Consider the following 26,489-nt stretch of genomic DNA (forward strand, 5'->3'; position numbering starts at 1 on the left):
AGCACACATCCTAACCTGCAACCATGACTCATTCTCTCACCTCCCGCCTGACGAAAGAGAGATTGGTGGCATCTACATTTGTGGGCACACATGCACGAGTAGCTCCAAAAAAAACACATTTGCCCACTTAAATTCAGTAGAATCATGGAGAGAGTTTTTGTTTATTTTGCTTGAATTTTTGAGATATTTGTCATTTAGATTTCTGCTGCCAGGTGAATTTTAGTTTTAGTTATGATATTCGCAGCAATTACATATTACAGTTAAAAGAAAATCCAGCAGCAACCTGTCTTTCCACAATCATTGTCCATGCTCCTCGTAATAATTAGCAAAACATGTGTTTTTTTCTCTTTTACTTCACTATTTCGTCACAGCAAGCGCTCTGGATTATCCAGGATGGATGGAGAATTGTCCCCGAAGACACTTTTATTCTATTCATCTCTATTGTATTGGGAAGGAGGCAGAAATCTCAGGGCTTGATATTTCAAAACCTCCACAAATAAAACCAAAACTGAATACGATTAGAGACAAGTCAGAAAAAACGGGGTTTTAATTGTAATGTGGGTGATCCACCCATTTAAGACAAGTATAAGCCTCAATATCTGCCGTTTCTTTTCTGCAATCTGGTCAAAACAATTAAGATTTCCCTTTTCTCTCACCGTCTGTGTTTAATCCCCCCCCCCCCCCCCCCCCCCACACACACACACACCCCCACCCCACACACACACACACACACACAGACACACACACACACACACACACACACAAACAAACACCATCTCCACCCTTGACCTCGCAGTGAAAAGTTAGTGCACCCAAGGTTGAACTTTCCCAGATCTGCCTTCGCAACTGACGCTGGGAAAGTGCCCCTGACATACGCATGTGTGTGCGTGTGTTTGTGTGTGAGTGTGGCAACACTTGGGGTGTCATGAATAGGAGAGATTTGACCCTCAACCCCGCTGACCTGTCCACAAAAACGAGCCCTTTAACCCAACCCCGCTATTGTCAGCCATGACTGCCTTCCTTTATTCAGAGAGCCCGCCAAAGGAGTCAAAATTCATTATATACCACTTTGCTTATTATTTTCCACCCATATTTATATCTTTATGCCTCTCCTCATCTCTTCACTATTCTTGCCATCAGGCTCATTCTCCTGCTTCCATCCCTCCTTTTTTGGCTCGTTTTCACAGTCGACTTAATCTTCTGATCTTGAGTTTTCACTTGAGTGCTGAGCTGACTGAGCATTAGTACTAAATTATTTGCATACTTAAATTCATTACAGATTTAGCCTTACTCAATTATCAGCTACAAATGTACCACTGTGCCACTGTAAAATATTCTTTAACTTGAAAATATTTTTTGTATTTTCCCCCAAGCTGTTCCAATGTATATTCTTAGAAAAGCATTCTTCTTCTGACACAAGATGTATTGTATATGCATGTGCAGACACTTGTAATGTGATTGTACATTGTTTCTATAACATAGATTGTTTTAATATCTAATCCCTACCGATTGTCATTTACTAAAAGTGTGATGTGGCACCTTAAAATTATTTGTGACAATACACTCTCTAAACTAAGATTATTCAAACTTTTTGGATGTCACCTGGGATGGACTGGGTTCACGTTTTTATTTATTTATTTTGAAAAAAGTCTAAGCCACAACTGTCGAAGGAGCTTTTCCAAAGGGGCCACATGGGAGCCTCCAGGGGTCATTGGGGAGGTTCAAGGTGGTCCACTGCAGCAAAACATGTTGCCTTATGTGCAGGAGATGCAAGAACATACCAGGTATGACCTCATAGAGGGGACTATTCAATAAGAGAATCTGTTGACCTTTGACTGACAACCAGTGTCTATTCATTTCAGTGAGTGATGGAAGCTACGTCCTACTGTTCATCTCTGGGTGGCATGTTCCTTTAGTGTTGGCCTTGTTCCGTCAGTAAGTGATCCAACACACATAAAGTCTATATACCTGTTTGAATCCTCTGGCCTCACCTGTTTGAAACTGACCCTTTTTTCAAAGACAAATTACAAGTTGTATTTCAAATGTTGAGGGACCTCTTGAAATACCAGAAACGTTCCGATGTTGTGAAGAACTGCTTCATTGATTCACTGATCTGTCCCTCTCCAAGCTCAGTTTGGAGTCTTCTTTATTTAAATTTGAAAAATTAGGTTGAACACCGATCTCATTGGTTAATACAAATTCTTTGTTTCACTGATCCAGCCTCCTGCCCCTGTGGCATGCCACCACCCAACCCCACCTATAGTTGTAGTTTATAAGGCTGTATGGAGCCTGTAGTAGATTTGAACTCCTGCCTTCTATTTCTTTGGAGCAGGTGGCCAGATCTTACGCAATGCACCTTTGAGTTCAAGTAGCAGCACCACACTGTAAAAATAGTATTTTCAAGAAAATGAACTTGAAGCATCACATTTCGTTGTTGTGAAGAATACAAATTGTATATTATTACAAGGGTGCATCTCATTTTAACCGCTTTATAGTACTTTAACTTGCAACAATGCATCATATTTTGTAGATTGATACTACTTAGTGTTGCTAAATAATGCATAGTGTAGTATTTGAAAAAATGCAATTAGTTGCATTCCCCCATTAGCCAAAGAAACCCATAAGATCTGACCTCAGTCCCACACTCAGCCTGAGTAATGGACCTTCTTTTGCATCACATCCTCCCTCTGCTGGTCAATCCCTGAAACTGCAGCCAATAGTAACAACCAGAACAACTATATATTTACCTAAGGATGTTCATCAACTTTATCTAATATCTCTCTTACCTACTATAACACATACAAGTACATCGTCATGCATAATGTGTAGGCTATATAAATGTATAGAACACTGCCTCTAAATGTGTACACGTTATCTGTTGATTCACATGGTATGCAAACAATAGTTTGTTTACAAAGTAACGACATATCTCTTAACATTGTTACTATGACTGAATTTGTAGTTTCGTCAACTTGTAGTTTCGTCATACCTTGAATAGGGAAGGTAGAGCCGTAGTAGCACTTTAGTAGCACTTAAATGTCTCTTACTGATAGCACTTTGTAGTTTGGCACTTTAGTAGCACTTAAATTTCTCTTACTGATAGCACTTTGTAGTTTGGCACTTTAGTAGCACTTAAATGGCTCTTACGGATAGCACTTAAATTGTACTTGCTTGATTCTTGTTGTTCTGAGTTTGGACTCATGGTTTAATGCACTTATTGTAAGTCGCTTTGGATAAAAGCGTCAGCTAAATGACAAGTAATGTAATGTCATTGGACACATGAAGGAATCACTAAGCAAAACTGATGTAGAAGTGCGTCTGACTGGATGTTAATAGTTTCTAGTTCGTGTCTCCAGAGATTTAAGAAGTAACACAATGTGGCCTTCATCGCCCAATAAGGGTGTCAGACTTTTCTGAAGATCTGAAGCGGAAGTGGTAATATCGGCTCTCTGGCTGCGTTTGGATATGATCTTGGAAAAAGCGAGCAAGTTTGTACACTAAGTCGAGGGGGGGGGGGAAACCCTCTTTTCTTTTTCTTGGACTGCTGACGCGTCCACCGGCGACGTGCTGTGCTGGAACACCGGAGCGGCTTTCGCCATGTTACTGCACTTTCTAGCGGTCGGGGCCTTGGTTTTCCTCGCCGAGGGCTACTTTTCGGAGGAAATGTTTCCGGAGGAGTCGAAGATTCAGCCTCCGACGGTGGTTATCGCTATCTTAGCCAGAAACACCGCGCACTCCCTGCCGTACTACCTCGGGGCTCTGGAGAGGCTCAACTATCCCAAAGACCGCGTCTCCGTGTGGTGGGTTCTGCTGCATGCACCGTGACCGCCCGGAGAGCCGCCCTCGCGTTAACCGGCCGTATAGCCGCCGTTCAGTCCCGTTAGGTCCAAAGCCTTTCGGTTAGTTCGGGAGAGCCGCAACCGCGTCCGTCCCCTCCCCGCCTCCCTCTGTGCCTTTCACTCCCCGCACTCACTTCCTCATGTGACCTGCATCCGTTGGTATCCTCCGCAGAGCTCGTTGAACCCGATACTCATTTTAATGAAAATATGACGCACGTTAGTGATTAAACCCCATAAACCGAACTGTCCTCGAAGGGGTTTGAGCTGTAAACGCCCCTGTGGAGTACTTCAATGTAGTTTATGTGTCGCAAAGTTACTCTTATCTCATTTAAAACCCATTCTGCTCGTATAGTTTGATTTGATGAAACTGGATCTAATAAGAGAGATTATCTGTTGCTGGGTTGCATGTTGATAATCATATGACACACGATATAGCCATGTTATAACGTTAAATGTGTGATATGTACTTTGTATAGTTGTATTGTGTTCACAGCAGTGTGTGTGCGTGTGTGTGTGTGTGTGTGTGTGTGTGTGTGCGTGTGCAGAATATTGAAGTATTCTTTCCACACTAAATAAATCTTCTGTCACAGTATGGGTCATTTTATAGCTCAGTATCGTAATAAAGAACATTTTCTAAAAATCAATTGAGAAGTTGTTAATAACAAGACAAGTGTTTCTGTGTTTGGCTTATCCAGCAAATGACATACCCGACCAATCATAATACTTCTCGGTGATGCAAAAATCCTGTATCCATTCTTGCAACAGAGACATTCTGCTAATTGATTAACATTGTAGGGCCCTGATGGCCTGCCATACCTAGATATGCTGTGATGGCTTTGAAAACTTTCTGAAATAAAAGGAAAAAGAGATCCAAAGCATATTCGATAGAAATATCATAATGCAATAACATTGTAACTGTAGGCTGTTCCACCGGATCAAGAATGTGCTTTAAAATGTACGAGAAAAAGAAAACTGCGACTCAATCACAGAGATGAGACGAGTTATTATTTATACGTCTTCAAGATGTGTCGGGATTCCTTTCCTCTCCATTAAACCTGCTTTTGAAGCCCATCAGCTCTTCAGTCTCACAACCTGCTTTCTCTGTGCTCTTCAGGGCGGCCACGGATCACAACACAGATAACACCACCGCCATACTGAAAGAGTGGCTAACCTACATGCAGAAATTCTACCATGACGTAGAGTGGAGACCAATGGACCAGCCCACGTAAGTCCAACTACAGGAATGTGTTGTATTATATTCACTGCAGGGATCTGGGTACGCGAACATCCTGTGTCTACGCCAATCTTACTGTACGAAGCAACATGAACTAACCTCTGTCGTGCAACTATTAGCCGTAGGGGATCCACTTTGTTGCCTCGAGATAACACACCTTTCCACTTTGCATAATAAGGAATGACGCAGCGCGCCTCTGCTTGTCTTTACGCCTTGACTGTGTGGACATCTGCCTGAGCTGAAGTGGAAATGTGTGCATACCAACAATACAGTCTGACTGCTAATAGGCTGTGAATAGACATAGACAGTGGTTATCATATATTTAAAATGCAGCCTAATTCAGTCAGTAGTGAATTATGAGAAATGAGAAAATGCCAAATCAGTACAATAACATACTTCAATGTCCTTCTTACAACTCTCTGTTTTAGGTCCTACGCAGGAGAGTCGGGTCCTAAGCATTGGCCCAATAGCAGATATGAGTATGTGATGAAGCTGAAGCAGGCAGCGCTCAACTTTGCCAGGAAACGCTGGGCCGATTACATCCTGGTACATAATAATATAATAATATATAATAACATTTTCTTGTGGCAGCGGTGTAAGATTAAAATCAGCTTCATCCCTTGATTTATCTGATGAGATTTGTTCCCTCTTTGCTGCCGTTGCTTCATCCAAGAGAAGAAGGTTCTCCTGTTACAGAGACGTGACTCATCTCTTTCCCCATCTCTCCCCGCTCTCCTCTGTGTTTATGTTTCAGTATGCTGACACAGACAATATCCTCACCAACCCTGAAACCCTCAACCTGATGATGGCAGAGAACAAGTCAGCCATTGCTCCCATGCTGGACTCTCAGGGAGCATACTCCAACTACTGGTGCGGTATCACCCCACAGGTGAGTGTGGACTTGATAGTTATCGATCATAAAAAAAAAGTCCCTCTTTATATCAAGATCCCTGGTATCTGACACCATCGCTCTCTTTTAAGGGATATTACCGCCGAACAGCAGAGTACTTCCCCACCCGCCATCGTCACAGACTGGGCTGCTACCCTGTGCCCATGATCCACTCCACCATGCTGCTGGATTTAAGGAAGGAAGGCATGACGAAACTGGCCTTCTTCCCGCCTCACAAGGACTACTCGTGGCCCTACGACGACATCATCGTGTTCGCCTTCTCATGCCGAGCTGCAGGTTGGTTAGCGCCGGTTTGTGGTTATGTTTTTGTAATGAAATCCGCAAGCATACTTACTTCACTGTAGAATGATGTACTGTATAGGGGAATCTTATATGGTACACAATGAAGGTCTCAACAATGGCATAATGTATTGATTGATTGATTGATCTTTGATGCCACGCAGAGGTACAGATGTATTTGTGTAACAAGGAGCGCTACGGCTACCTGAACGTCCCGGCCAAACCTCAACACACCTTGGAAGATGATCGCCTCAACTTTGTCCACGTCCATCTTGAGTCCATGAGTAAGAGTATTCAATATAAATATTACTAAGGAAAGATGCTGACAGGGAGTAAATCAAAACTCATACAGTATGCTGTGTTGGTTCAGCTTTGTTATGTTACATTATTCTCTTAATATTTTTTGTAACAGTTGATGGTCCTCCAATGCGCCCCTCACGATACGTCTATATGTTCCCCAAACAGAGAGACCTCATGGGCTTTAATGAGGTAAGAGACACCTCATTGGTTTTTTTCTGGTAGAAGCAGCCATGTTTTAGGGACATATTATTACTTTTGGTATATTTATATTGCGTATATACATTCGATATTTCTTTTCAACCAACATTGTAGTTTCAGCAACTGAGGGAAAAGCATTACATGTTACTTGCTCAAGTTTTGAGTCAAAAATAATTATAACAAGGCACATTTTCCGGGGTAATTATAACATAAGTACACTAAATCTTAAACAATGGGCTATGAAATACTGAGATTGTGAAGGCATATTATTTAGTCCTCTTAGGCTTTTTTCATCATTCAGAGTAATAATGAAGCACGGTATTACATGAATAAATGTTGCTTATTACAGACGTGTCTAAAGAAGTCAGGGGGTTAATGATATCCATTTCAGTAATAATATGCAGTTAACAGGTAATTAACTAGTTGTCCTCCTCTCCTCAGATATATCTGATTAATCTGCGACGGCGTCCGGACCGGAGAGACCACATGCTGTTCTCTCTGAATGAGCTGGAGATTGACGTCAAGGTGGTAGACGCCGTGGATGGAAAGTGAGTACGCTGTCAGAGAAAGACTGAATACAGCAAGACCACTCAACTGGCTGATATTGAGAGAGAGAAATCCATATCGAACGAGGAGATACTGACATAAAATGAAGATTGGCGAATGGTTGGTGAGAAGGAAAGACCTTTCCTTCCAGAAATGTACCGTTACACATGGTTTTGTTAAATTCGTGGTAGTGGGTTCGATAATATTCTGATATTCGATGCAAATTGTGAATGCCCTCTTTATTATGGCCATTCAGTTATCTGTGCAAGGTTAAAAGTTATGTCTCCTTAATCTGAGGTTTCATTGACATGGTCCAGTTTCCAACTGCCCTTTTCCCCCTTACTCTTACCCTCTTGCTATGTGTGTGTGTGTGTGTGTGTGCGTATGCGTGTGCGTGTGTGTGTGCGCGTGTGTGTGCGTGTGTGTGTGCGTGTAGTGCACTGAACAGCACTGACATTAAGATCCTGGGTGTGGACCTGCTGCCAGGCTACTATGACCCGTTCTCTGGACGCACTCTCACCAAAGGAGAGGTGGGCTGCTTCCTCAGCCACTACTTCATCTGGAAGGAGGTGAGAAAACACACACACATTATACATGCAAGTCTTTATTGGTATGACTGACAGTGAGAACAATACAGGTAATATGATCAAGAGGATGAATGATGGCATTCTGATTGAGAGATGGGATTAGAGGGATTTTTCTTTGGACCTTTCTAACAATACAAAGCCATCCACATCTCTTTTTGTTATATAAATCTCAATTTATATCATTTTCAAGTATAGATCAATTCTAAATAAATGAACATGTTAATTTGAAGACTGAACTTCAAAGAACTCTGAATGTTGCCATGTAGATACTTAGCCATTTACCCAATAACTACTCAGATCATTTGTCATTTTTGTCTTTGCTATTATAAATAAGAAGATAAAATGTTTTTTGTTTTTTGTTCCAACATGGGTTTTTCTAACTTGAGAATGGCCCTAAAAAAGAACACAGCGTACTACATATATGGACTGTGCTGTACTTTTTACTATTCCGACCACTCAAAGCGCATTAACAACACATCATTCACCCACTCACACACTGATGGCAGGGGCTGCCATGCAAGGTGGTGCCCATCAGGGCTATCTAACATCCATACAACATTCACACACCATAGACACTTCTACATGAGATTTTGAAACCAATGTTTTTCCAGATGGTGGACTTGCAGATGAACATGACGCTGGTCCTTGAAGACGACGTTCGTTTCCAGGCCAACTTCAAGCGACGAGTCCTCCTACTGATGGAGGAGGTGGAGCAGGTGGAGCTGGACTGGGACATCATGTAAAAGGGACACGTTTTTTATTCACACAGTTCTTGTTTAGGCGGGATGAGGTTTAGGTTGAGTCAATACAGTTTGCTCAAAAGTATGTTGTGCATGTGTGTGTGTGGAGGAATCGGATAAGAGGAACAATTCACATCCAGGAATGCATTGCACATCACTCATTTGTGTGTTTGTGATTAAGGTATCTGCAGGACATCGAAACAAATGTTTTCAATTGAAATCATGCTGAAATGATTAGACAAAACTTCAGACACACAATGAAGGCATTTTGAAACTATCGGCAGGAAGATAGGAAATGTACTAGCTTCTTTTTTTGTGTCTATTTGTGTTTGCGTAACTTTCTGAAAATGGTGAGACACACATGCAGAACAAATGCTGCAAAAACACAGACTTCCAGAATGATTTCCAACACGTGGCAATAAAGCAGCATTGCAGCAGATTTCTGGACTCGAGATGTTTTAGACATTACTTTGTTTCTTCTTCTTTTTGTTTGTTCTTCATCCTTCTTCCTCTTTTTCTTCTCATTGTGTCTTAACGGTGCTGCAGATACTTTGGCAGGAAGCAGGTGAATCCTGGAAAGGAGGAGGCGGTGGAGGACGTTCACAACCTGGTAAAGGCCGACTACTCGTATTGGACTCTGTCCTACGCCATCTCCCTGCAGGGAGCCCAGAAACTGCTCAACGCTGAGCCGCTGTCCAAGATGCTTCCTATTGATGAATTCCTCCCCATCATGTATGACAAACATCCCAAGTATGTATGATGGCAGCTCTGAATACTCCTTAATAACCCGCACCTCACACTTTTCTTGTTTTAATCTGGATGAACAATGTTGGAGAAATTATTTAGTTGTTGTTTTGTATATTGGTCTTTTTCACATTTCTCACAAACAACTTGTTTTTCATCACTCTAAAACCTCCCTGCCAGAACTATAAATAATTGTTCATAATTGCCATAAACATTATTCCCATAGTTGCCTAAACTTGCATACATGCTATATATGTTGTATAGGGAAATCTGTGGTTGAAGGGTGGTAAAGTCGGTCCACTACTGTGATCCCGACTGAAATATCTAAGATTAGGATCAGGATGGATGAAATTATGAGGATGAATCCCAATTACTTTTTTCCTCCTGCGCTACCATGAGGTTCACGTTTGAGTTTTTAATGAAATGTCTCGACAACTAGGCCTATTGGATGGATCGCCATGAACTGGTACCGACATTCAGGAAGAAATTACTTGAATGACCGCTTAACCTTAAAATAAGCGCCATCAAAATGTTAGTTTGTTCAATACTTTCCATCAAAATCCCATATTTGCAAAACGACATATTATCAGCCTCAGTTATACTTTGTGTTTATTGCCGATTTAGCAAGTGTTTGCATACTCGCATCCGAAACTAAGACTGCTAGCACGGTTGACAATATACCTGCTAAACATTAGAATATTAGCATTGTCATCATGACATGTTAGCATCCCAACATTAGCATTTTACTCCAAGCGCCACTTTGAAAAAGTGCAGCCTCACTGAGCTGCTGGCGTGGCTGTAGACTCTAGTTTACTTTCTTTTATTCATGTTGACTTCACATGTCGTAAAACAGCAACAACATGTAGGTCCTCTCACCAGTCAAACATTTTTCAATATGCTTCTTTCTTTATAAAGTATACACTTCACCTCAAGAATCTCTTTTTTTAATTTATTTTTTGTATTCATTGTCTGCACCTCTTTGCAGCCCTGACCCAATTTCTAACCCTAATCTTCCTCAAACGACTTTTCTCATCGTCCCCCAGTTCTGATCTAGCAGACTAACTGAGACACATGTGGGGCACTGACTGTAAGATGAAATGCACCTTGGACTGAAGGGCCTGCCCACCAGAAGGCTTGGCAGTGTCCGTGTGCTCCATCATGTGTGGGAAACTGGCGTATAGCCAACCCACTTTCTCTATTCTCTCTCTCACCTCTGTGATTCTAATTCGATATGCTTGACTAGTCCGCAAAGAATGCACAGCGACCGCACACCACACATCGGTCCTGCTGTCGCCCTCTATGCTAAGAGCAACTGAACTGTCTCTGTCTCCATCTCTTGTCGAATCAGTGAATTCTAAATAAATCCCAAAATAACAGTTATATGGATTGACAATGAACATTTGCAGTATTATTATTATTGCACTAAAATTATATTTCTGATGCAAGACGTATATTTTGTTTTTGTGACATACTCGAACGAACCCATTCACATCTATATAATCTCTATCGCCGTTCCCTCTTTGCAGTGAGGACTACAAGTCCCATTTCCCCAACAGAAATGTACACGCCTTCAGTACACGCCCCCTTGTGGTCCAGCCGTGTCACTACGCCGGCGATCCCCAGTGGGTGAGCGACACAGAGACGTCGACTCTGTGGGACGATGACGCCGTACGCACCGATTGGAGGGGTTCCCACAAGACCCTGAAAGGGGCGGCGCCGCCGGCCGACATGCTGTCAGCTGCCTACAAGGATGAACTTTAGTGCGGAGCAGGCATAGCTGTGGAGAACCTGCAGGTCAAAAGGCCACGAGGTCAGAGAGACAGATGCTGAGGAGAGAAAGTGTTCCCAGACTTTATTTTCGGCCCACCCTGTGTCACGCCACTGACATGCTCAGTGTCATTTATACTGGACATTTCAAAGCATGTCAGCAAGAGTCTGGCATAAGAGGATATTTTGGGTGGAAAGCCGCATAAGGGCTGTTTGTAAAGAAATGTATTTTAGTACTTGTACAGATGTCAGTCCACCAGACTCTTCTTTTCTTTAATTCAGACATTTTTTATATTACGAGAGTTTATACAGTTTTTGTGGCTGATGTTTTTTTAAATGTTATGTATGGTTGTGTTGGTTTGTGTGCTAGTGATGATTGCATGTTTATAATGTTAATTAGACAGCATTTAAAAGGAGAGCGTAGAGGTGACTTTACAGGAACATTTATTTGTTAATGTTTTGAGCGCTGACTGAGGCTCCAGTATCGAAGTGTGCTATTGTTATTGATTTTATACCTTTTTTCCCCCTTTGTTGGTATATCTGTCTGCCTATCCATTTCTCCATTTTTGCATGTTTTCCATTAAGATAGACGCTTGTATTCAACCCAAAGCTATATAGATCCTGATTCATATTTCCGTTGCCTTCTATAACAGTTTCCACGCCTATATACCTCATGGTTACTGTATGAGACTGTTTCAGTGGTACCAGATTATATTAAGGAAGTGTTTTGTTAGTGAAACAAACACATTGAATGTTTGCATTTTAGTGTTTTGATATATATATATGAAGTCATTCATTCACAGATGAACTGAAATAGCTTTGACTCATTAGACTACCTTTTCCTCTCTAGCTGTTTTAATATTTTTCACATTTAGCCACAACAATTAGTTTCTAGTTTGTATATTATTTATTTAGCCCTCCTAATTCTACCACCATCAGGTCATGGTTTCCACTCTAGGTTTTTAATTGTATGTTCTTGGAGGTATCAAACTGTATCTATATAAACTTTTACATTGTATTATATAATCTATATTATTGAGCTAAAACCACGAAATATTCACACTCCAACTAATGCTTATCTGACATTACTTTTAATAATATTATTAATAATAATAATGTACACTTTTATTTTAAGTGTCTTTAAAACCAGTAAACATGATAAAATACTTGAAAATTGGATAATATAACTTCAATTAAATCAACGGTGATCAGAAACAAAATGCAGGTTCCAGTTGAGAGTCTATGTTCTCAGCATTATAACAATTATTTGTCAGTTTACACATGTTTTATCATATATTGTGATTACTTCAGAGCACATCTTTAGAAATAAACCAGTATTTTCTGGAAATGGTTGCAGAAAACCAATCTTGAATGTTAAAATGGGATCTCCTGGTGTCTGCTTTTGCTGAGTGCTCCTACTTTTTTGGGGACCTCCAGCTGCTTTGCTGTGATAAATCTTATGTAAAGAATGTACCCAAACTGTTGACAAGCAAAGCAATTCCATTGAAACTATAATCTATTAAAACTCAGCCTTAAATAACATTTTTGTATCACTGGGATCCTTAAGTCGAGGAATGTCTGGACATTTGCAGACTAGCAATGCAAGTACTGATGATGTCATTCTGATGCCCCTCGTGGATTTAAATGATGATGATCAGTTATACTAAACGTGTTATATTAGTTAGCCTTTGAAAAGCATTTATAATGGTCAGATTTGTATACATCTGTTTTCTTTTATTATACGTGTATCTTTTCCTAAATATGTCTTCATTTATTTGTCGCATGTTTCTTGATACAAATGATGCATTAGTCACAAGACTTGATGTACAGCAAGCAAATTGCAATCTCTTCTGAAAAAATATTTTGTGTGTTTGTGTCCTTAAGCAATACATTTGTATTCAGATGTTAGCACAATTGTACAGCAGACTTTTCTGACGTAAATAGTTTTTGTCATTGTGGTTGTGAGTTTTGTATTAGTTAATAAACCCAACTTTCTGTGGACAAAAGTATCTAAATATATGGTCATTAAAAAATAAAACTGTAGTACTTCCAGGTGTTGCATTGACACAAATCTACCACAAGATGGTTCAGTTTTTCATTTTGTTGACTCAAAAGAATGTACCCAAATGGAAACCACTTCAAGTAATTTGAAGAGTTCTGTGTTTTTCTATTTATTTTTTATTACACATACAAACTTGGCACAGACAAACGGCTGCATGTAAGCACACAGACATTTACGGATACAGCTGTGCTACATAAATACATTTGACTTATGTAATATAAAATCATCTGGTGTACGTGGCCTTATTTCCCTCTGGAACATCATGTCATAGATCAGAATGAATGAAATGTAGATAAAGATCGGTCACAACATACATGATGGCTTACTGTTTGCATATAGCACAAACACTTGTGCATGTAAAAGTGTATGTGTGTGTGTGTGTGTGTGTGTGTGTGTGTGTGTGTGTGTGTGTGTACATGAACATGCCATGCTGCACCTAATTACTAGTTTGGAACCTACATGAAAGGGTTTTAGAGAAGACATGGTCAAAGGTTGGTGTAGACAGCCAGAACACACACACACACACACACACACACACACACACACACACACACACACACTCACACACTCACACACACTCACACACACGCACACACACACACACACACACACACACACACACACAGATAAAACAGAGAAAGGAGAAAACCTCCTCTCACAGGAGGGAACCCAAACTCAGCGCCTCATTGGCTGCTGGATTGGAGTTGGGCAATCACAAGGTCAACTTGACAGGCAGAGCATTGCATGTGGCTCAGTGCTTCGGGCACAAGGTTTCATAATGTTCAGTTGCTGAGACAGCGAGGGTTGTTTTTTCCTAGATTACTCCAACCGTGTATTCAATGTCTCACACATACAAACTCTTCATACATGATGTCTTATGAAGATCTTATGTTCCACTCCTGCTTGGTTTGGTCTCTGGACTATGAGGCCTCTCAACAACAGCTGCTACCTTGACATCCCCCAACACACATTTTATATAATTGAATCTAAATAAAACTAACAACTAAAACGTCTTGCCGTCCTCCTATGACGTTATTTTTGTGCTGAACATTACCATAAAGGATATATTTTCTCGTCTCATGTAAATATTAGTTACTTGGATGTAACACCAGATCTATGAGTATTTTCATAGCCCTTTAACGAGCTTCGCTACTGGCCTACCCGATCTGTAAAATAGCGGCACAACCATCTGCTCCCTTTTGAGGTCAGCAACTTACAACAGGGGCCAGCTGGGCATGCATGTAGAGAGCTAAGCATGTGCTGATGGATTTGGAGTTACATCCAGATAACTACTATTTTGTTCGCGCTTTGTCTTCTAATGGGCTTTGCTATGGGTACACATGAGGAGAAGGCTGTTAGGGATGTGATGTGCTCCCAGCTGGGCCCAATACATACATTCAGCAACTCAGACCCAACTGCTGACTGGTCAAAAAGAAGTGAAGTGGCCAGGTCACTGTGTACTGCACGGTTCACCTGGGGGTCCGTAAGCCTTACCATATGCCTAATGTAACCAGCTGGTATGAATCTGACCTGGATGGTTCCACCAGAGACGTTGCACCAAGTTAGTTATGCGGCTGAGCAGCTCTGGTCATATTAGCACAAGTGTGCTCCACAGCCTGGGCACCTGCAACACATATTTCCACGATGAAGTGCCCTCTGGGGTGACATTCCAGTGGAGAAAACATGAAGAAGAGCCCTCTGGGGTGACCTTCCAGTGGAGAAAACATGAAGAAGTACCCTCTGGAGTGACCTCCCAGTGGAGAAAACATGAAGAAGTGCCCTCTGGAGTGACCTCCCAGTGGAAAAAAAACATGAAGAAGTGCCCTCTGGAGTGACCTTCCAGTGGAGAAAACATGAAGAAGTACCCTCTGGAGTGACCTTCCAGTGGAGAAAACATGAAGAAGTACCCTCTGTAGTGACCTTCCAGTGGAGAAAACATGAAGAAGTACCCTCTGTAGTGACCTTCCAGTGGAGAAAACATGAAGAAGTGCCCTCTGGAGTGACATTCCAGTGGAGAAAACATGAAGAAGTACCCTCTGTAGTGACCTTCCAGTGGAGAAAACATGAAGAAGTACCCTCTGTAGTGACCTTCCAGTGGAGAAAACATGAAGAAGTACCCTCTGTAGTGACCTTCCAGTGGAGAAAACATGAAGAAGTGCCCTCTGGGGTGACCTTCCAGTGGAAAAAAGAAGATGCAGTGCACTAATGGGTGCCCTTAAATGTGATGCATCCGCAGAGTGGTTGCCCTATTTGCAAGAACACTTATTTTAGTGTATATATATTTTATAATAATAATAATAATATTAATGATAATAGTAATACTTATTAAAAAGTACTTTACAGGGTAGACATAACAAGAATAAAGGATGTAATGCAATGTCAGACACACACCTTTCAAACAAATATGAATAAATCTGAATCTGGTTTGCAAACCTCAGATAGCGATGGATCTAACAAGGGTGGGCAAACTAGGGCCCGCGTGCCGGATCCGGCCCGTTGGGCGTTTTGATCCGGCCCGCCGAGTATTATGAATGATAAATTATAGTAAAGACCGCTGTAACGCTTCGTACGCTCGGGGCTGCGTGTGCGCGCTCCTGCAGCAGAACACGGCAGGTTAAAGAGCGCCGTCACGCTTTCTGCTGCAGGAGAGCGCGCACACAAACAGCTCGAAAGAGCTGATCAATAAATCAGCATTACGAAACATCGATGCTGGTCTGTTGCCGTCATCGTGCTTCAGGAAACTCAAGTCGGGAACGGAGAAGCGTCACCGCGCTGCGTGCCGTGCTTTCTGCTGGCGCGTCAGGCTGCGAGTCCAGCCTGCTGCTCGCTGCTCACGTCCACCCTTCCCCTCACAGGCAAGCTCACGGTAATGTTCCGCATACCGCTGGAAAGTTAAGCTTCTTACTGTTCACAATCCTTTTGAATTACGTCGTAAAACGTTAACTTTCGAAGAGTTCTGGTCATTTTAATTTGGCATGTCACTTTCTGTGGCCGGAGAGTTGTACAATTAACAGCTGCATCCAGAGTATTTTTCCTCGGCATAACGAACGCACATCAAACCCACGGGACTGCACCGCCCTGGACCAACAACACTGTTCCACTGAAACGGTTTCTTTACTTTTAGTTATTGGCTTTTACTTGTAATTCATATTGGTTCACACAAACACTCTCCATCAGGGGCGTCGTTAGGCCTATTTTAGGGGGGCTACAGAATGTTAACAGTGTTACCTGCTTACATTCAGGTTTACCTGTAAGTTCAGGTAGTTACATAATGTGGCTGTCTGTAGTTGTTAACGATTGTTACCTGCTTACATTCAGGTTTACCTGTAAGTCCAGGTAGTTACAGAATGTGGCTGTCTGTAGTTGTTAACAACTGTTACCTGCTTACATTCAGGTTTACCTGTAAGTCCAGGTAGTTACAGAATGTGTCTGTCTGTAGTTGTTAACGATTGTTACCTCCTTACATTCAGGTTTACTTGAGGCAAATGAAAGGGAAGTTAGAAACTGTCTCCAGTGAGCGAGTGTGAACAAGCAAATTCGAAATACAAGAAATAACTATCTACATCTCTCTATTCTTTGCATTAATATAGATTGTTATAATGTTTTTTTCCATTGAATGGTATATTTGACACTGAACTAGTTCATCTTTATCTCAGTGATAGTGTCCAAATGAGCATAAAATATCACTATGACCCTGAAATGATGTCTCTTGTTTTATCATATACTGAATGCAAGCAAAACTACAGTGCAAAATCACACTACTTCTGATTGAACCAATCTATGAACTGTCATAGATTGATATCAGGGGCCCGAAGAAAAATTTGCTGTGCGCACACATTCACCAGGGTGACACTCCCCTTGGGGCTTAGCCCCCCCCTTTCTTGGAATCCTACAAACGGGCCTGCTCTCCATCCATCTGATACTGGCCCTGCCCGTCTGTCAAATTTTAAAAGTCAATGTGGCCCCTGAGCCAAAAAGTTTGCCCACCCCTGATCTAACAGGATTATTGACATGTGGATCTGTGTGGTTGTCTGACTGCGCTCTTTGTGGGTTTATCTTTGGGTATTTGATGCATATACGCTATGATGTGTTTTTCTATTTTCTATATGTTGTGATTTGGTCTTATTGTATTGAATGGGGCGGGCTTAAAGTTGTGATTGGGTTGGAAACTGTCAACCTCACCTGGCAACACCGCCCCCTGTGGCTGCCGCCTGGTCTCGCCCACACGCGCGAGGCGAAGTGTAGTTCACTTCGAGCAAGCCTCAGTTGGACAGCTGCTGGACCGCAGCCCCACTACCACGCGGCTTGTCTCCGATATAAACAAGTACTCGGACATTTATTTTTTGTTTCTCCAATCCCGTATTTTCTGCAAACTATTTTTTGTTTTCTTCACTTTTTTCACATCGAGCGTGTTTTTTTTCCCCGGGAGACCCCGTACAAGGCAGAACCGAGTGTAAGTGTGCACGTGAAGACCGAACTTTCTGTTGTGCAACACCGTTTCTGCACGGTGGAAGCTGCTGGTTTTGGTAACCTCGTTTAATGTGACCGAGGCTTGATGTCGCGTTACAACCTGCAATCCGCTCAGGCTGCTGTTATGTTTTAGGACGTGGCGTTTACAGGCGAATGCGTGCTGTCTTGTCCAATGGGTTACGTTACGTTGACGTGCTAACGTGGTCACGCTTTTGCGTCTGTTCCAGAATGAAGCGACAAGCACGGAGTTTAAACATTGAGAGTGCACAAGAAACAGAAAACCGAGACAACAGCAGCAGCAAACCTCTGCATCCAAGCAGCCCCGACGCGAACGAGTCCAGCTCCTCCCCCTCGGCGTCATATTTATTTATGCATTTAGTTTGAAGCACTGCAATGACCACTGATGAATAAGCACTTGCGTATAAACTGATTTAGTCCACAGTAACTCTTCGGCAAATGTCACCCTAAACCGGGTAGTCAAGTTTAGTCGGTACAAGACGAGTCAAAGCAACAACAAAAAAACACATAGAAGCTGCATAATTATTAGTTATAGCATTAGTGTTATGCTCCAAGTGTGTATCTCAGTTGTGTAATGTTATGGCATTGCACGCAGATATGTTTCCGTATTAAACTTGTTTCTCATTCATTGAAAGCGTGTTCAAGTTGCAGCTTAATCTTTTATTTGTAATACACGACACGGTGAACCTTGATCTCTTATGTGTTCAGCCTTGGCTGATTGGAACTGGAGTTTGACAACATTATCTCAAAGCACCGGTTTCACCTGACTCCCTGAAACTTTCCACCATATTGTATATGAAATAATACACAATGCAATTTGATGAAGTGGTACACTGGCTTGTTTTTGCATATTTATTGGCTATAAATAGTGTGACAGCTTACTATGCCTTACTCCTACAGGATATACGGTGTACATTATGTAGCCTTGACATTGAGAAATGGCTTTCTGTAAATAACTTTGAACAAAGGTGTATTACACATCACTTTACTATGGCCTTGGATATTCGGCATGAATACAGTCCACATTGTTTCTGCAGCATCACTCTGCCTCTTTGTATCCTCTGACTGATCACAGGGGCCATGGCCTTCCTCGGGCGTGCAGTGCGGCGTGTGGTGACGGCAGTGCGGCCTCCTCTCTCTCCCTTGTGCCGGACAACCGCTCGGTCCTACAGCTCGGAGCCCACCAAGGAAAAGAGTGTTCCCTACGAGACGACGCTCCAACAAAAGGATGGATCCTCCTCTGGACCCACTAAACCTTTACCCAGGTTTGCTTAGTGGGCGGATGGTGTTACCTGTGTTGTGTGCACTCAAAGTGACCGTTGACTTGCAGTAGCTTTTGCATTTTAAGACCAGCTTCTGTTGGAATTTTTAAAACCACGGTGAGATGATTTGGCATGAAGAATAAACACACACCTGGGTAAATTGAGGGTTTGTGCGATGGATCAATACATTATGGCTTGCATCACGTAATCCCCAATAAAACCAGAAACTTTTGTTTTTGCTGTTTTTGCTCTGCTTTTTTTGGTAACTCTCAACAAAAAGAGTGTACAACTTGACCTTTTACATAAATAAAATCACTTTGGTTTTGACTTAATTTAAATTATTGTCGCTGGTTTGAGTTTTACGTGGCATCGCCTTTATCCCACTCTGAAAGCCATGCTCTCAGCTCACCTGTGGTGGTCTGCTACCTGCCTCAGATCAGCGGATGTGGTGGTGATCGGAGGAGGCAGTCTGGGCTGTCAGACCATCTACCACCTGGCTAAAATGGGCATGACCAACGTAGTTCTGCTGGAGAGAGACCGCCTGACGTCTGGCACCACCTGGCACACCGCAGGTAACAAACCGCATAGAACATGGAGAATGAGGGGTACTTTTAGGTGCAGTAGTGCAATGTGAGTTCAAACCAGCCATCCTTACTTGTTTTCACTGCACTACCTACTGTATCTTTTGTCCATATCTCCTGTGCTTCAAGTATTGATAAGGTATCTGCGGATAACGTGCTCACAGTTGTATTTTGTATGTGGACCTGCACACTGAACATGCCTTATTTGTTGATCTGCCATTGTGTGTACGTTCACTAGGCCTGCTGTGGCAGCTCCGTCCTAGTGATGTTGAGGTAGAGCTCTTAGCCCACACCAGGAATGTGATCAGCAAAGACCTGGAGGAGGAGACGGGCCTCCACACAGGCTGGATTCAGAACGGAGGACTCTTCATTGCCTCCAACAAGCAGAGGCTGGACGAGTACAAGCGCCTCATGTCGGTGAGAATAAAGATTGTTTAATGTGATAAAATGCAATTTGACTTTTCCTCTGTGAAGTGTCACATTGGGAACCAAACTATATTCTCATAAAAATATTTATTTGACTTTTTAAACACAATTCATTATCAAACGTGGGCCTAAGCTGTTTCCTAGCAATGTAATTATGATCAAATAGTCGAAATGGATCCGCTCAGAAAATATTTTTTAAAAAAACATAGTTTTTGTAAAATTCCTATACATTTATGCGACAAGCAAAAAGCTGTAAATCTCAGCAATGCTCCACAAAAGATATCCTTGGTTCCAAAATCAGTTTGTAAGTAGGAGATGCAAATAATCACTGGCCAACTGCTTGTACACTAAAGCGTAACGATCAACAGGCTCCTACAGTGCATGAAAATAATTGTATATTCAACTGTGATTGCTGCAAGTTAAATGTCCAAACGTTTCTACAAATAATTACTGATTGTTTCTGTCAGTTAGAGGGCTCATAAATAATGATGTTATTGAGATAATGACCAGAAACTTGATTTGTGCGCACAGCCCACCCTCCTAGTAAATTAGCAGTTTTTAAGAATTGCATTTAAATGGGTCGAAACCTATTTACAGCTACTCTTCGGGCTTTAAAAAGCAGAGTCGATATTATTCTGCACTTCGACTCAGGACTTTGACGCTGAAGGGTGAAGGTTGGAAGGCCCTCTGCGAGCCGAAACACCTCCATAGGCTGCGAAGACGTCCTTGTGGCTGTTACTCAACTCCTCCTTCATACAGTGTGCTTCAGCAAGTGTTGTGCAAAGTGTTCTCGTTTTGACGTAGAATAAAGGTGATGCAACAACAACGATCTCTCCTCTTTTCTAGCTGGGTAAAGTTTATGGTATCGAGTCCCATGTCCTGTCACCCGCGGAGACCAAGGACCTGTATCCTCTGATGAACGTTGATGATCTGTATGGAACCCTGTATGTACCAAAAGATGGCACCATGGACCCAGCAGGCACCTGCACCACCCTGACCAGAGCTGCCACCGCCAGGGGAGCCAAGGTAAGAGCGCCTGTCTGCTGACTAGTGGTGTTCCTCCTGGACCAGCAGTATACATAATGTTCTGTTCTATTCATGGACACGACGCGGTGTGTCTGGCTGTCGCTTGATCACTTACAGTATATATAGATATATATATATATACGTGTGTATTATTTACATGCTGTTAAATTGGACCCCTCGCTAGCAACATCAAGACCGCTTCTAATAATCTTTTCTCTATTAGACTACTGTAACTTCCTATTTCCTGCCATTAGCGCAGCAGCTAGGTGTATGTGCACTTGTATGTGTATGCATGTTCCTCCTATATGGGAGGCACTTAACCATGTGTTTTAAAAAAAATATTATGAGATTCATCATATAATACAGTGGATTGCAGTTTAGTCAGCCAAATACAATTCTATTTTTGTTTTTGAGAACCTCAGGCTTTAGTCTGACTTTTGGGCCTCACGTAGACAAAGTTTGATTAACAATTGTCTTACGCTGTACTAGTAATCTTTGAGGAATTGAATATGAACAGGATTATAAAAGGAGAGTGATTGAGTCAGTAGACCGAACCGCCACTGCCTTCACAGCAGCGTTGGAGAACATCAGGTCTTTTCACAACATCAGAGAGCAGATACAAGGGCTCTAATAATATCACATTGGATAACTGTACAACTCGTCAGGGTGGAGCAGAGCATATACATTATCTTTTAAAGCGTGTCTTTTATTCAGGTGATCGAGAACTGCCCTGTGACCGGTATCCAAGTGCGGACAGATGACTTTGGTGTGAAGAGGGTGAAGGCCGTGGAGACTCCTCATGGGACCATTGACACACCTTGTGTGGTGAACTGTGCAGGTGAGACTCAGACAAGATCAGCGAATGAACTTGAAATGGATTTTGGTTTTATTTGACATAGGATGCGGCATTCTGGGTGTAACTCAAGGGGATATTTGGAGCTGAGTTGTGAAACTCAAATATACAATTTGCTGCAATTTTTTTCCCCAAATTATATTATCTACATGTAAAGGTGGCATGCTTATAATATTTGTGTCCCTGTGTGTTATATGCAGGTGTGTGGGCCACCAAGCTGGGGGAAATGGCTGGAGTCAAGGTCCCTCTTATTGCAATGCATCACGCCTATGTGGTGACAGAGAGAATTGAAGGCATACAGGTAGGACCTCCATGTGTCATACCTGAACAGCCTCACTGTGGTTCATCAATCAATCAATCAAAGAAGTGGCTCCTGATCATAACAGCTCTATTCTGTCATTTGTTTGGTTTATGGGGCTCATAGAGAGGCAATAACATTCAATCATGTTTTATTTGTGCTACTTGTGTATGTGTATGTTTCAGTATGGGGTCATTTTAATCAGTAGTGTTGTTTCATTAATTCTACCAAATGACTTGTAGAGCTGTTGTGCTCTTTGCCTGTGAGTAGTATTGATACAGCATACTTTGACCATGTAATCTTCTGTTTTCCATCTCGTTAAAATACAAAGCCTTTCTGTAACATTATGGTTACTCATACATGTCATAACATTATGGTTACTCATACATGTCATAGTATCATATGCTTTTTATTCTAAGCAAATTGTCAAATACATTTTTCGGACAACATAAAGCAGCATGGCACTTTCAACAACTTATTGCCTTTCAGAACTCTATGAATCCTGATTGTATATCTGATGACACAATGCCATTATTACCTTGTGACAATTATTGTACGATGTGACTCTTAGGATTATAAGGAAGGCTTGAAGCTTATACATAATATAGAAAAAATACTATACATAATACATGTTTAATGCACTATTCATGCATCCTCATACAAAGTACTAATATAGCTTATATTTTGGATTCTGCTCATTTAACTCCCCATTGAGACAGACATTCCTTCATCTGTCTGTATTAAGTCTGTATGTCCTGCAGGGGGCACTGTGACACCTGTAATGGTCCAGAATGTTATTAGTGAAGTGTGTGTGCGTATTTGTGTAAGAGAGAAAGGGAGATTGATTTATTTGTATCCTTTTAACGCTGAGTGTGTGTGTGTGTGTGTGTGTGTGTGTGTGTGTGTGTGTGTGTGTGTGTGTGTATTGCAGATGTATGCCTCGATATGCAGATTCAACACATGTCTGACACGGCTTGTGTAAACTTTACCACTGATTGTGAATCGTGTGTGCGTGTGTGTGTTAGCTTTAGTCAGTGTGTACACATGCATAACTATGCTCAGCCTCTAGAGGCCTGTGGTTTTAGGGGGGCTGTCAGAGCTTCTCTGTGTTATGTAGTTTAAGAGCAGCTTAACCAGCATTACTGCGACATCATGTCCACAGACATCAGCCCACACAAGCAGAATGACACAGTCGGAGGCCACCGAGAAATCTGTTCCCACCAGGGTGTGCAACTGGTCAGGTCAAACGTCTCATGCTGACCACACGTCTGCGTGTGAATACATGTGTTTTTGCCCTCCGCTGCTGTGGTGGGTTTGAAATGCTTGCTGATAACTGGTGCATGTGGTTCTTTTATCTGTGAGTGTATCGAAGTCCAGTGTTGACCACACGGAGTAAGCTGCTTGACTGTACGCGCTAAAGAAGAGAGAGGAAAGGCGCAGTGTGGCTGTTATTATATGTAGCGTGCTGTTTCCAAATGTCAGCTTGTTCACTGGTATTTTGGTTTTGTACCCACGGAGCCAATTGGCTTTGGAATGAAAAGCACTCTTGACAGAATCCATCCAAAGGACTCGTTTATGACTATTCGTGAGACACTTCTACAATAATATTTACTCAGATCCAAGGGGATGAATGCTTCTCTCTGCTGTGTTTCGGAAAGAAGATTTCATGGGGTGTCATGCCGTACCATACGTAAAGCAGCTCTCTGGTTTGTTAAGGCATGTCATGGTATGCCACTAGAGCTGTAAAAACTTTTGTCGTTGTTATGTCCTGTATTATATACCCTTTTCTGTATGTATGCCTCTGTGTAAAATACCAAACACTACTGAATACTATGGAAGAATATGGGTGGAGTAAAAGGAAAATGTGCTTTGTAATATGAACTTTGGCTTTCGCAAAACCTAGGTTTCATCATAAGCTTAGTTCATTTTCTGGTTAGAATACCAAGCGTTTTCTGGTACAGCTTGAATTATGTAACATCAACTTGCTTATTTTTGTGTCTTGTCATTGTTAACGTTACAGTTAGATCTGCCAATCAAACACAGTAATCTCTTATATGTAGATTGAGGCTCTTATAATTCATCTTTCTTTTATAAATCTGCCCATCATTTAGCCATTGAAACACAATTTGTTTGGACTAATTCATGTTTTTAATGTTTCCACTTTAATCTTCACTCGTTGCAGAACATGCCAAATGTCAGGGACCATGATGCATCAGTGTACCTGCGCCTCCAAGGTGACGCCCTGTCTGTGGGGGGTTATGAACAAAACCCCATCTTCTGGGATGAGGTAAGCTTGAATATCATCTGATTAACAGTTATTGCCTATAGATAATTTACAGACGCTGAAGCCTTACGTAGTGACTGATGATATGAGTTAGATGACATACAATCAAACACTTCAATTGAGAACTATATAAAGTTTAATCCTGTTTATATACTTAGTCAATTTGTCTCTTTTAGTTGTTTTTTTCTTGCCTTTAGTTCTTACTGCTGTATTAGCATGGAGGTCAAAATGTATTCATAGCAGGACTATTACAACTGTGTGTTGTTCACTAATCTCCCAGTGGTGGAAGGAGCTATTCAGTAGTGGCAAAATCATTATATACACTGCACAAAATAATGAAGGAACCACCTAATCATCACAGTATAACAAGTCAATTAAACTTCTTGAACATTGATCTGTCCCATTACGATCATAAACGATTGTGAATCAATTTCACCTGGTTGTGTGCAAATGAAAGCAACAACAGGTGGAGGCAACAGCATGACAACCATACTGTCTCCATACTTTGCTTTAAGAGAAGCTCACCAGCTTCTGGTTCTAGCATTATATTCAGTACCAACACAATATTTTTAATAAATCAACAAACTAATGACCAAGAAAGCAAGTAAGCCTGTTTCTTAAAAATGTGAATAATTTCTTTAAAGTATGGAGCCGGACTCAGGATGTGTTATTAGTTTAGAGAAGGTGTAAACAGCCTGGCTCTGTCCAAAGGTAAAAATGAATGACTACTTAACAGTTAAAAGCTGACTTATTAACACAATCTATCTCATTTGTTTTACTCGTACATGTAGAGAAATGCAACAGTGACAATTAGTGGTTCATAGCGGGAGAGTGGTGTCATCAACCCTCTCATCCAACTGAAGACAAGAAAACAAATGAGTGTATTTCCCAAAATGTCCAACTTTTTCTTTTGCTATTAAAATTGATCCAAAAGTGGATGCCACATTGCAAGTCCTGCAACAAGCGTGTACAGTGTACACTGTACCTGAGGTTGCATTGAAGCAAGGTTGGTATGCTGATTTATAAATAGAAATTAATTAATTAGTGAATTCCACACTAATGGAAGGGCCTAATAGATTCAGAGTTTTTTGCTAGATATCGTGGGCATTTGAAAAGTAATGTAAATCTGAGCATAACATAAAGATTGATGAGCATAGCATATGCTCCAAAGGCAATAAAGCCATTGATTTAACACCACCAACAATGTATGTATATTATATTATATTATATTCTTATCTCCGCTACAGGTGACATTGCTTTTATTGGAATATAACAACTAAAACATTTTTTTTGTAACACAAAAGGATGTGAAGATGAGGTCAAATGATTAAAACGACTCTCTTGGCTTGTATAATAGGTAATCGTACAGGCTGTTTTTCGGGCCCAGACAGACTATTTAAAAGGGATGCGTACTTTCTCTCAAGGAGAGCTTTTTAGAGCAGCGTGTTAACTAGGCTGGCCGGTTTGGTGGCAGGCATCTTGGCTCTTTTTCCCGTTCTGGTGTTCCACACTTGCGTGCCCGTTTGATTGATTGATTTGTTCTTTAAATCTGTGCTCTGACAATCCAATCCTTGACACATACCATTAACAAGTAAAGGTTGCTCTGCTCAACCTGTTCATGTTTAAGAGTGAGCCTTGCGATGAAATACATTTAGAAAAGATACCTCAATCTTGAATAAAAGTTATCGAGCAGGGTTTTTGCAGGACACTGATAATATTGACTTCATGACTTTCCGTCTGGCTGCCTGCCTGTCTACACTCCTCCAGTGTTTTTTTACATTTGAGAGGATTTCTTTGTGCAGAAGCAGCTTCTTTTGTTCTCGTTCTGCAGCTGAGCGTTGCTTTGATGTTTTGAGGCGAATGGAGGAAGAAAGAGGAGATACAGAGAGGAGAATTAGCAGGGAGACGGAGAGAATAGAGGATGCCTACTGAGTGGAGATGAGCAGGATCGATGGCTTGGGAGGGATTGAGAGAAGTGTGGCGTCTAGGACAAAGAGCGCTGCACCTCAGATACTCCGGGTTGAGTGTCAGTGCTGGGTAATAATGCAGACACTCTTTGTTCACA

The 26,489-nt window shown here is 41.6% G+C and overlaps 2 protein-coding genes across 3 annotated transcripts in view; both read left to right on the forward strand.

Moving 5' to 3' along the window:
* Positions 1–3,434: 3,434 nt before the first annotated feature.
* Positions 3,435–13,359, forward strand: cercam (cerebral endothelial cell adhesion molecule). Of its 2 annotated transcripts, none has more exons than XM_034547469.1 (12): positions 3,435–3,800; positions 4,954–5,064; positions 5,502–5,619; positions 5,828–5,962; positions 6,055–6,259; positions 6,427–6,546; positions 6,675–6,751; positions 7,202–7,308; positions 7,743–7,875; positions 8,505–8,632; positions 9,180–9,383; positions 10,904–13,212. In XM_034547469.1, the coding sequence occupies exons 1-12, from the start codon at positions 3,598–3,600 to the stop codon at positions 11,136–11,138; spliced, it is 1,776 nt and encodes a 591-aa protein (XP_034403360.1). In that variant the 5' UTR covers positions 3,435–3,597; the 3' UTR covers positions 11,139–13,212. The 2 variants fall into 2 exon arrangements, with proteins under 2 accessions (XP_034403360.1, XP_034403361.1); XM_034547470.1 differs by having other exon boundaries at positions 3,653–3,699; positions 10,904–13,359.
* A 4,088-nt stretch (positions 13,360–17,447) lies between these two features.
* sardh (sarcosine dehydrogenase) overlaps positions 17,448–26,489 on the forward strand; it is a 34,099-nt gene continuing 25,057 nt past the window's right edge. Inside the window, exons 1-8 of the mRNA XM_034546802.1 lie at positions 17,448–17,659; positions 18,770–18,959; positions 19,392–19,528; positions 19,776–19,954; positions 20,810–20,989; positions 21,704–21,827; positions 22,043–22,143; positions 24,323–24,427. Of these exons, the coding sequence (XP_034402693.1) occupies positions 18,775–18,959; positions 19,392–19,528; positions 19,776–19,954; positions 20,810–20,989; positions 21,704–21,827; positions 22,043–22,143; positions 24,323–24,427 (1,011 nt within the window). The 5' untranslated portion in view covers positions 17,448–17,659; positions 18,770–18,774. The remainder of the gene's footprint in view (positions 17,660–18,769; positions 18,960–19,391; positions 19,529–19,775; positions 19,955–20,809; positions 20,990–21,703; positions 21,828–22,042; positions 22,144–24,322; positions 24,428–26,489) is intronic.

Source organism: Cyclopterus lumpus, chromosome 12 (genome assembly GCF_009769545.1).
Source record: "Cyclopterus lumpus isolate fCycLum1 chromosome 12, fCycLum1.pri, whole genome shotgun sequence".
Lineage (NCBI taxonomy): Eukaryota > Metazoa > Chordata > Actinopteri > Perciformes > Cyclopteridae > Cyclopterus > Cyclopterus lumpus.